We start from the raw sequence: 11,443 nt of genomic DNA on the forward strand, positions 1-11,443 counted from the left end.
ATCATACAATTTTAATAAGCACCGACTTATTTCGAATATATCCTTAACACTGACTCAAAACACAATTAAAAACAATTATACAAAAAATAACATCACAAAATATATAATAAAATTTTTTAAAAAAAAATAACGGCAAAGCAATAATGACAAATATTTTAAAAAATATATAATATTGAATGAAACTAACGTAAAAAAATAATTAATGGGGAACCGAAAACTGGATGCAAATGCATCAAACTATAACCTCAAATAATATTTAACAGAAAATCGAAAACTGGATGCAAATGCAAGTATTAAATTAATCTTAAAAAATAATTAATAGAAAATTAGAATATGAATACAACTACATTAAACTAACCTCAAAGAATAATTAACAGAAAATCAAAACTTTGATACAAATACATCAAACTAACATAAAAAAATAATTGTCGGAAAATCGAAACCGATGCAAAAATGCATTGAGCTAACCCTCAAATATTAAATTAATGAAAAATCGGAAACTGGATGCAACTGCATTGAACTAACCTCGAAGAAAAATTAATTATAAATTAGAAACATGATGCAAATGCGTGGAACTAATCTTAAAAATTAATTAACGGGAAATCGGAAATCGGAAACTAGATGCAAATTCAATTTTATCAAATAATAAACGAGAAATCAGAAACTAGATGAAAATGCATTAAACTAATCTCACAAAATAATTAATGGGAAATAAAAAACTGGATGCAAATGCATTGAACTGACCTCAAATAACAGTTGACAGGAAATTGAAAATTAGATGCAAATGTATTGAACTAATCGAAAAGAATAATTAACAAGAAATCGAACCTGATGCAACTACATTGAACTCGATCTCAAAAATAAATAACGGAATTAGAAATTGGATGCAACTGCATTGAACTAACCTCAAAATATAAATAATGAAAAATCAGAAACTACATGCAAATACATTGAACTAACCTCAAAACATAGTTGGGTTATATTGTGGTAATATCTCGATAAGTATAGTTTTGCATTTAAAATGGTGTTTATCTTATCTCTTCCCGTATGATTGGGAACTCCTTGCTATTCAAGTAGCTTCAATATATATGAACTTCACCTTATTAGGCAATCTCACAAAACTTCAATCAAACTTCTATTATTAAACAACAAAATGAAGTCGAAAGATTTTATCAAATGTGAGTTATTTTTTTTTTAATGGAGAGTGAGGTTTTCACGTTATAAGAAATTTGGTTGAGTGATTAATATAATATTAATATATAATAGTTATGCATATTTACAAATATTTTTCAGAATAATTAATATAACAACACCCGTTCATAGATAATCTTTAAATATTCCACATAGTGAGTCATGCATAATTTAAATAATAATTAATGGAAAATCAGGAACTGGATAATCTTCGATGATCCCACATAGTAAATCAAGCATAATTTACTTTCTATGTCATGTTTGCAAGGACACTACAGATGAATCAGTAGAAGTTGGTATTACACACCACATTGGATAATTAAAAGGAAATCGGAAATTGGATTTAAATACATAATAGAGCTCAAAGAGTAATTAATGGAAAATCGGAAATTTTATGCAAATGCCATAAACTAAACTTAAAAAGTAATTAACTAAAAATCGGAAACTGGGTGTAATTGTATTAAACTGACGTCAGATAATAACTAATGGGAAATTAGAAATTGGATGAAAATCCCTGAAAAATAATTAACGGAAAATCGGAAACGGTATGCAAATACATCAAACAAACCTCATATAATAATTAATGGAAAATCGGAAACTGGATGCAAATGCATTGAACTAAACTCAAAAAATGATTAACAGAAAATCAAAAACCGAATGCAACTGTATTGAACTAACCTCATAGAATAATTGGTGGGAAATCGGAAACTAAATGCAAATACATTGAAATAATCTCAAAGAATAATTAACGGGAAATCAGAAACTGGATATAATTGCATCGAACTAACCTCAAAGCATAAATAATCAAAAACTAAATGCAGATGCATCGAACTAACCTTAAAGAGTTATTAACAAGAAATCGAAAACTGAATCCAAATGCAATGAAGTAATATCAAAGACTAATTAATTAAACATTGAAAAAATGGATAAAACTGCATTGAACTAATCTAAATGAATAATTAACGGAAATTATAAATTTGATGTAAATCGCATTGAACTAACCTTAAAAATAATTAACGGAAATCGAAAACTTGATGCAAATGCATTGAACTAACTTTAAAGAACAATTAACACAAAATCGAAAATTGGATGCAACCGCATTGAACTAACTCAAAGAATAATTAACGGAAAACAAAACCGATGCAATCAAGCATTAAACTAAAAATCGAGATTAATTAACGGGAAATCAGAAATTGGATGCAAATGCATTGAAATAGCCTAAAAAATAGTTAACTGGAAATCAGGAGTTGGATGTAACTGCATCACGTTGACCTCAAAGCATAAATGTCTGCTTTTTCAGCCTTCTCACATGAGTAATTAGGAACCCAAAACGAAAGTGAGTTTATAAAAACAGACTCTTACATGTATGCAAACTGTATAGAAATTGTAAACTATCGAACTAACCTAGAAAAACAATTAACGGGAAATCAGAAACTGGATGCAAATGTATTGAACTAATCTCAAAGAGTAATTAATGGGAGATTGGAACCTGGATGCAAATGCAATGAACTAATCTCAAATACTAATTAACGAAACATAAAAAATTGGATGCAACTTTACTGAATTAACCTTAATGAATAACTAATGGGAAATCATAAAGTGGATGCAATTGCACTGAACTAACCTCAAATAATAATTAACGAGAAATCGGAAACTTGATGCAACTGCATTGAACTAACCTCAAAGAATAATTATTGAGAATTTGGAAACTAGATGCAACGTACTATACTAAACTAACCTCAAAGAATAATTAATGGAAAATCAGAAACTTGATGCAAATGCATTGAACTAATAACCCTAAAACATATTTGTATTATATGTAGGGGGAATAAATGTCTCGACAAATATAGTTTTACATTTTAAGTAGTGTTTATCATAATTCTTTTATTGTGATTGGAAATGTTTTGCTATTCAAGTAACTTCAATATTATCTTCGCCACATTGGGCATTCTCACAAAACTTCAATCAAACTTCTATTGTTAAACCTAACAATAAAAAGAAGTCGGTAAGTTTTATCAAGGTTTGATGCTTCCTTTTCATAGAGCTATGCATAGTGGTGCAAGAAATTTAAATGAGTAATTAATATAATTTTCATATCTCATATCTATGCATAGTTGCTAATATTTTTTAGAATAATTTAATATAACGACACCCGTTCGTAGAACACGTTCATATGACAAATCTGTTCAAGTGGGAGTAGTGTATTATTTGAGGATATGGAAAGAATCAATCTGTTTTAGTGATTTGTACACATTAGTACGTAAGCTGAGCGGTGATGATTTACTGCTAAATCATAATAAATATAATAAAACTATTATATAAGCTAGATCGAGTTTAAGATAATTCTATTTGAAAATTACGGATTAATATCCTAAACCACAAAGTGAAGAGGCTATTTCAATTTGATCCCTTAGTTTCTAAATACTTATGCACCATAATCACTGCCCATTAACGTATTTCGGTTTATTTTTAATAAAAATATATTGTGATTCGAAAATTTGCCGCTAAATCACCATAAATCTAAAAAAACTATTATACAAGCTAGATCGAGTTTAAGATAATTCTATTTGAAAATTACGGATTAATATCCTAAACCACAAAGTGAAGAGGCTATCTCAATTTGATCTCTTAATTTCCAAGTACTTATGCATCTATTATCGCTGCTCATTAATGTATTTCGGTTTATTTTCAATAAAAATATATTCTGATTCAAAAATTTGCCGCTAAATCACCATAAATCTAAAAAAATTATTATACAAATTAGATCGAGTTTAAGATAATTATATTTGAAAATTATGGATTAATATCATAAACCACAAACTGAAGAGGCTATCTCAATTTGATCCCTTAGTTTCCAAGTATTTATGCACCATAATCGCTGCTCATTAACTTATTTCAACTGATAAAAATATATTCTGATTCAAAAATTTGTGTAAAACATTTTGTGAAAACCTTTTCAGCACACAAAATATTTAATAGATCCGGGGCGTATGCCCGGGTTCAAAATCTAGTCTATATCTTAATATTAAAGCTCCCACATGGAGTATTTTTCGAGCTCTATTAAAATTCCACGTCACCATCTCCTATTAAAACGGGAATTTCTCTCTTATTGAATTTTTTTAGGCACTTCTAATTAAAACATGAATTATTCTCCTATTAAAACAGAAATTCTTCATCTATTAGAAAAAAGAAATTATAACACTTCTTATTAAAACATGAATCATTCTCTTATTAAAATCGTATCTCTCCCCCAGTTAAAAAACGGGTTTTTAAAATTTAATTAAAATAATTTGTTGAGAAATTAAAACGAGTTAACGACGAAAACATGAATCACGATTTGTTAGAAACTATATATATATATTTACGATTATTGAGCAAGTTTTTAAAAGAATCGGTGCGTATGCACGAGTCTACTTTCTAGTCTTAATATTAAAGGTCTCACAAAGAGTATTTTTCGAGCTCTATTAAAATTCCACGTCATCTCCTATTATAACGGGAATTTATCTCATATTTGAAAAACGAGAATCTTTTTTTACAATAGGAATTCCTCTCCTATTATAACGGGAATTTATTTCCTATTAAAACAAATTCTAGCACTTTTAATTAAAGCGAGAATAATTCTTCTGTTAAAATGGGAATTCCTCTCCTATTGAAAAAAGAAAATATAGCATATCTAATTAAAACGAAAATTATTCTCCTATTAAAACATGATCTCTCTCCCAATTGAAAAAACGGGTTTTTAAAACTTAATTAAAATTTTATTTAAAACAATTTGTTAGAAAATTAAAACGGGTTAGCGACTAAAACGATAGTCCTAATTTTCTAAAAAAAATCTAAATGTTTTCAAAAGAGCCGGTGCGTATGCACATGCCTGCAAATTAATTGATTGTGTTCAAATTAAAACAGGACGAGATTTTTCATGGAAAATAATAGAGTAGAAAAATATGGGTTTTATTGAAAAATAATAGAGAAAAAAAAATGAATGATTTGAAGAGAGAATAAAATAAATATTTTGTTAGATTTTAACTAACCAGAGTTAATCATTATTAGTTAAAAGATGGTGGATGTGTGGTGGATGGGTGCTTCGGGGACTTTTCGCTCCTAATTGCCAAAGAGTTAATTTTTTGTCGAAAATAATAGAGTAGAAAAATATGGGTTTTATTGAAAAATATTTTGGGTACTTCTTTTTTCTCTTAATTTTCTCAGATTTTAATATTAAATTAAGCCGATCTAATATTAATGCCTTGTTTACCATCAAGAAACAAAGCATTAATATTTTCTCAGATTTTAATATTCAACTGATATATACCATCAAGAAAACACAAGACATTAATATTATACCAGCTTAATTTAATATTAGACATTAATATATATATATATTGATTTTGTTCAAATTAAAACAAGACAAGATTTTTCATGGAAAATGATAAAGTAGAAAAATGTGGGTTTTATTGAAAAATATTTTGGGTACTTCTTTTTTCTCTTAATTTTCTCAGATTTTAACATTGCATCGGGATGTGTGAAGAGGCATCTAACGGTCTACCCGGTCGCTATGATCTGCATAGCATAGCGTGTCTATACTCTATAGATGCATGATTCCACTCATCTACTCTATTTAAAAGGGCGTGTAATTCTGGAGGCCAATTAAGATGGTGTGGCACACAGTGTTAGCCCATCATTTCATGAAAACTCACCAAAAATGTGCAATGAACTGTTTTTTATCTATTAATTTTTAATTTTTTCGGTAAATGGCAATGAAGTTTGCGTTTCTATTTTGTGAAATTTGGAGATGGTCTTTGTGACTAGATTCTCACGGTGAAACAGTGACATAGGAAACTGAAATAGGAAACGACGGTCATTATATATATACTAGGAAACTAAAATTTTCTAATTCTGCTTCAACTAGGAAACGAGTATGAAATTGTGAGGGATGGAATTAAAATAGATGACTACATTGACAAGGTCATTAGTTGTACGGATGGAACAATCTATGCTCTTACCATGCAACGTTTGACAATAATTATTGATAGGGAACCTTGTGGCAAATTGTCGGTGAGGACATTAGATTTCGAAAGACCTCAATATTACCCTGAAACACTCTGCTTTCATGCTTATTTGGTTGAATCTTGTGGCGAAATAATTTTCGTAGTCATACATTCTGAGGGTGTAACTTTTAAGGGAGTCAACCATATTGAGCTTTTCAAGATGGATTTTTCCGAGGAGGCATGGGTGATCATGGACTGTTTAGGTGATAACGTGATATTTGTATCAACTATTGGCGCTGACTCTATGTCTGTCTCTGCTACTCAGTCAGGATTGAAAGGAAATTGCATATATTTCACCCTGGTGAAAGACAAGCATAATTTGTATGTATTTGATCTGGAAGACGAGAGTATATCAATTTATCTGCCCTGTCCGAGTTTAAGGACACCTTCCTCTTTACCTTTTTGGCTACTGCCTAGTAACAGGTATCTCTTCCTTTCCTTGTCATTTCATATGTCTTTATTTCTATGTTTCCCCTGTAATCTGTTGTATATTTCAAATTTTTATCTAATGGCTGATGTAACTTTATTAACTAGGCTGGTTGAAAAGCAGAACGTAGATGAAAATACAACTGCGAAGAAGGAATTGAAGATGGAGGCAATGCGTAACACACTAGCAATAATAAAAGTAAATGTGGAGAAATCAGAAAGGATTTGCTGGATTGATCTCCCCTTTGATCTCGTAGCGATGATAGCAATGCATCTACCCTTGGCTATTGATTATATGAATCTTCGTTGCGTTTGTAAAACATGGGCATTTTCGGTTCGTCCAATCCGGTGGAGAGTTAATCCAACTGGTTCCACAATTGAGTATCCTTGGCTCATGTCCTCTAATAGAGAGAGCAGTAGATGCAAATTCCTTGACCCGACGTGTAATATTACTTCTCACTTTGACATGCCAGAGCTATTGTATGCTAGAATTTGCTCCTCAAAGGATGGCTGGTTACTAATGTCCGCAGGTGACTATTCGATGTTCTTTTTCAACCCCTTCACTAAGGAGATAGTCGAACTTCCAGATTTGACAGAAATTTTTTCATTCTCTGGTGTATCCTTTTCATCTCCACCAACTTCTCCAGATTGTGTTACTTTTGGTATTTGTTTCCGTGGGTTTAATGCGGTTGATATTTATTTTGTGCATCTGGAAGATGATGCTTGGACTAACATATTGGGTGTTAGTGAAGCTCGATTCATCCCTTCTAAGGTCACTCCAGTTTTCTGCAATGGTGCTTTTTACTGTTTGGGGCAAAAAAGACACCTGGGTATCTTTGATCTGAAGGATGGCTTAAATGGTTGGACTGTTCTCTGTACTCCTCGGCCTTGTTCTTGTATCCACCGAAGCTATTTGCTGGAGTATAATGGAGAAATATTATCGGTTTTTGTCAGTCATAAGGGGAAATATGTTCATGTGCTGAAGTTGGATTATTCGAATGAGACTTGGAAGACTTTAAGTAATTTAGAAGATATAATGTTGTTTGTAAGCCGTTTTTCATCTATAGCACTGAAGGCAGTAGCAGAAAGAATGCAGAACAAGATTTATTTTTCTGTCTCATTTAATTGCGAGAACAACTATCTGTTCTACTCTCTTCAGATAGGCAGATGGCAGTCCTCTTTTGGCGACTATTTTGGGGAGGATCTTTACAATACAAAAGAACTATTACATTGCGCTTGGATGCAGCCTACTATAAGTTGGAAGCATACATCGTCGTGATACCTGGTGTTGGTGATACTCTATTTGTCCTTCTGGACAAGTATACAGAAGAAATAGGTTAGTATCTATCATTGTTCAATTGATTTGTTTTTATTTTCACGTGCATCTCGAACCTGTTCTTTGTTGTTTCTTGATAAATCATGTATATCCATCCCTGCTACAAGTAATATAGGAATAATACATGTACTGTGTGTTTCAAGCAGGTATGATTTTCCTTATAGAGCATAAGTTCATTAGATATCTTGAAATAAGTAAACATATGATGTTCTGAGTTTGTGTTGGATTTTGCCTGATAGAGATTCTGGGATCACCTAATTGGGCGCCACTGTTGATGGGTCATCCCAAGTTCTTTAAATATCCTTTGGGGTTTCTTGGCACTTGTATTCAAAATGGGGTTAATACGTTTTAAACTGAGTTTACCATCCAAAATCTTCAGATTCACATGCAAATAAACTTCATTTATGATAAACCTGAACAATTTATACCTGTGAGACTGAGTGACGACTGGTCCTTTTGAGAGCAGTGTCAAATAGCCGTTATCAGTGTAAAACATCATCACTCCAAGAATAAGCATTACGTGCTATTGCGACTCTACGCAGTTAAAATTTGGACGGATTAGAGTTGAGTCAGGTAGTAAATTTACATATATCAAGTACTACCACGAAGACAACAGAATGATATCTCGAGAGCGTCTTTGAAATACACTAAGATTTGTGAAAAAGATCCTATCTTCCATTCATGCTTAATGAAAAACAGCTTATACTCGGCCATATACTTACTCTGGATGCTCCTTAATGGCCATGCACAAGATCTGCAGCAGACTAATATAGGTAGGAGGCTTCTACTTCTTCAAAATGAATCTCACCCCAACGTAAATTGATATTTCAACCCCAACTTCTTCGCAATATCTTTTGTATACTTATTTGTTTGTTAAATTTTAACTCGTAAAATTCTTATGGAATGGAATGGAAAGGAAATAATTTTAAATGGTATGTGTTTGGTTCGCACGTTTGTTTTGGCAAATATTGTATTTTGTATTAGTAGTTAGTTCTTTATCTAAATTTCTTTCCACAAAAATTTCGGGGGAGACAAAAACCTTTTCCATTTGTTTCCATAAGAAAGCCCAACCCACTGGAAAACAAATTAAAAACTATGGAAAAGGGAACCACTCTTATTTTCCTTTCCTTTCCATAGTATTTCCTTTCATTTCCATCATAACAAACACACCCTAAAATCTATGTGGGGGGAAATTAAAGTACATCAAGATCCAACCACTGGAATTATTCCTGGGAAGATTTTTCCTCCCATTCCACTAAAACATAGTGGAGCTTTACTTATGCAAGACAGAGTCAGGAAAGATTAATGGCCTGCTACGAGTCCTGTCATGTAAAAGGACGCCATACGAAATTCTAGTCACAGAAAGCAAAATTTATTCAAACAAAGGAGAAAGCTTTTGCACAAAAAAGTAGGATACTAGTAATTGAGACAAATGAAAAGAATCAATCAAATATTCACGAGTACAATTGTTTTCTTATGTTAATACTTATATTAACATGAAAACACTTATTAACACAGCACACCACTAGTAACACCAAGGACCAATTTCACACATGAAAAAAAAAAGAAAAAAAATGATATCTAGGGACATTGGAAACCAGTGGGGAGTGTCTTCCCGCAAGCGTTGAGAGGCAAACTGAGATCTATTGGGAGATTGAGATTGATAAGTCCTTTGAGTTTAATGGTAGTACAAAGGCACACTTCTAACTCAAGATCGGCGAGGCCTGATATAAGACTGCAGCAAGGAATGTCAGATGGAGTGCCGATTTGGACATCAACCAACCCATTTAGCAAATTTAAGCAGACACCCAACTTCAGAGCATCAATTGGGCATTTACCTTTAGAAGCAGGTGTTGGTGTAGCAGTGACCATTGCAGAAAAGAGTATGTTTAGTAGCAGAAACAGAACAACTGAGGTAGAGATCTTTGAAGCCATTTCACTCTCCCTTAATGGTTCTTAGTATGTAGTACTGGTATTATTTGCAACACAAAATGTTTGGTTTGATGCAGAACATGCAATGTGTCTTGTCTATTTATAAGAGTTCATTGAGAAGAGTTGTTTTAATTAGCAAAGCAAATTAGTTCATATTAGGATTTAAAACTTGAATCGTTGCAGCATATTTAACCACGACTGAGCTGGCTCAGGAGAATTTCATATCAATTAAATGAATCGTGCAACATGTTTAAGAGAATTATGTATTAGAGTAGGCCGCTAGGGGTTGGGTGGTGGCCGTGTTTTCCGACACAACATTCAAATTTTCTGCTTCTTCGCATTCTGCATTTCTGCATATATACTTTCAGTGAAGAATTTGTGATAGTCCTTATTCGAGACCAAATAAATAATTAATATTACTACAAATGAGAATAAAAAACGATGATATCGCTGTATATACTATTAACATTTTATTAATTCAATGCTGAGTTTGTTAAAACTATAACTAGAACACGTTATCCACATCTGCTATATTCATTGTTGCATGAGTTACATGAGCCCATATTTTAGAGAGATTAATAATTTGAATTCAAGAAATTGGGTGAGGGAGTCTATTTTATAAAAATTTACACTTAAAAAAAGATTGATGAATAATTATTTTATAAATTTACTACTATTTATCTTTTTTTATGAGGTTTGCTTCCATGCACAAACATTCCAATACATTCCAATGTGCACTAATCTCAGCCCCACATCTGATTTTTGTTGGGAAATCCATGATCCAATACAAACTTGTTAACCGGATAAACTGGTTTGGAAAAAAAACAAGTACATGAAATACCAAATTTACCCAAAAACTAATCCAACATAATAACCATTGTGGAAATTGGAAAGTGAAATAAAACTTCGCTATTTACTTCGGGCCGGTTCGAAAAAAAAAGAAAAAACAAGAGCTTCAAACTCTCATACTCTTTTCGGGTTCATCTCCACTAAACTATCGAGTTCATCTCTATTGTTTCCCTTTCTCACTATCTTCCAAGAGAAAAGCTCTGCATTTCAAACTCTGGATTGGGCATCTCTCAAATACTCCTTCAGTACTCCTTCAGGTTTGGATATGAGTATTTAGTAATTTAGGCTTAGTTCATGAAATTTTTCTATGGATTGATTAGTGAATTAATATCTAGTTTCAAAATATCTGTTATTTACATATGGTGGTGCTTGGTCTTCAATGGCAAACACAAGTTTTTTACATGTATATTTTGGTTCAATGATTTGCTTTTCTTGCTTGTTTATGACTTTCACACACATATATCATGATTTCCTCTATATAAATGCACCAATGCCATCAGAATCCGCAATTAATTAAATGTGCTAGGCGAGAGTAGTACTATCTACTAAGGCTAAGAGTAGTGATGCTCACAGGCTCGCTTCTTTGTCTCTTTATCTTAGTTCCTAAGTTTTTCCCTCTCAAGTTTTGTGCATCCATGTATAATATTAGTACAGACTCTTAGAC

At 32.0% G+C, this 11,443-nt stretch overlaps 1 protein-coding gene and 1 pseudogene across 1 annotated transcript; one reads left to right on the forward strand and one right to left on the reverse strand.

The window, feature by feature from the left end:
• Positions 1 to 6,107: 6,107 nt before the first annotated feature.
• On the forward strand, positions 6,108 to 8,179 carry LOC147513093 (F-box/kelch-repeat protein At1g57790-like). The gene is made up of 2 exons (XM_086599518.1): positions 6,108 to 6,659; positions 6,771 to 8,179. The coding sequence occupies exons 1-2, from the start codon at positions 6,193 to 6,195 to the stop codon at positions 7,939 to 7,941; spliced, it is 1,638 nt and encodes a 545-aa protein (XP_086455644.1). The 5' UTR covers positions 6,108 to 6,192; the 3' UTR covers positions 7,942 to 8,179.
• Positions 8,180 to 9,191: 1,012 nt separating this feature from the next.
• Positions 9,192 to 10,106, reverse strand: LOC147513094 (14 kDa proline-rich protein DC2.15 pseudogene; annotated as a pseudogene).
• Positions 10,107 to 11,443: the final 1,337 nt, after the last annotated feature.

This window comes from Coptis chinensis, chromosome 3 (genome assembly GCF_015680905.1).
Source record: "Coptis chinensis isolate HL-2020 chromosome 3, ASM1568090v1, whole genome shotgun sequence".
In the NCBI taxonomy this organism is placed as follows: Eukaryota; Viridiplantae; Streptophyta; class Magnoliopsida; order Ranunculales; family Ranunculaceae; genus Coptis; species Coptis chinensis.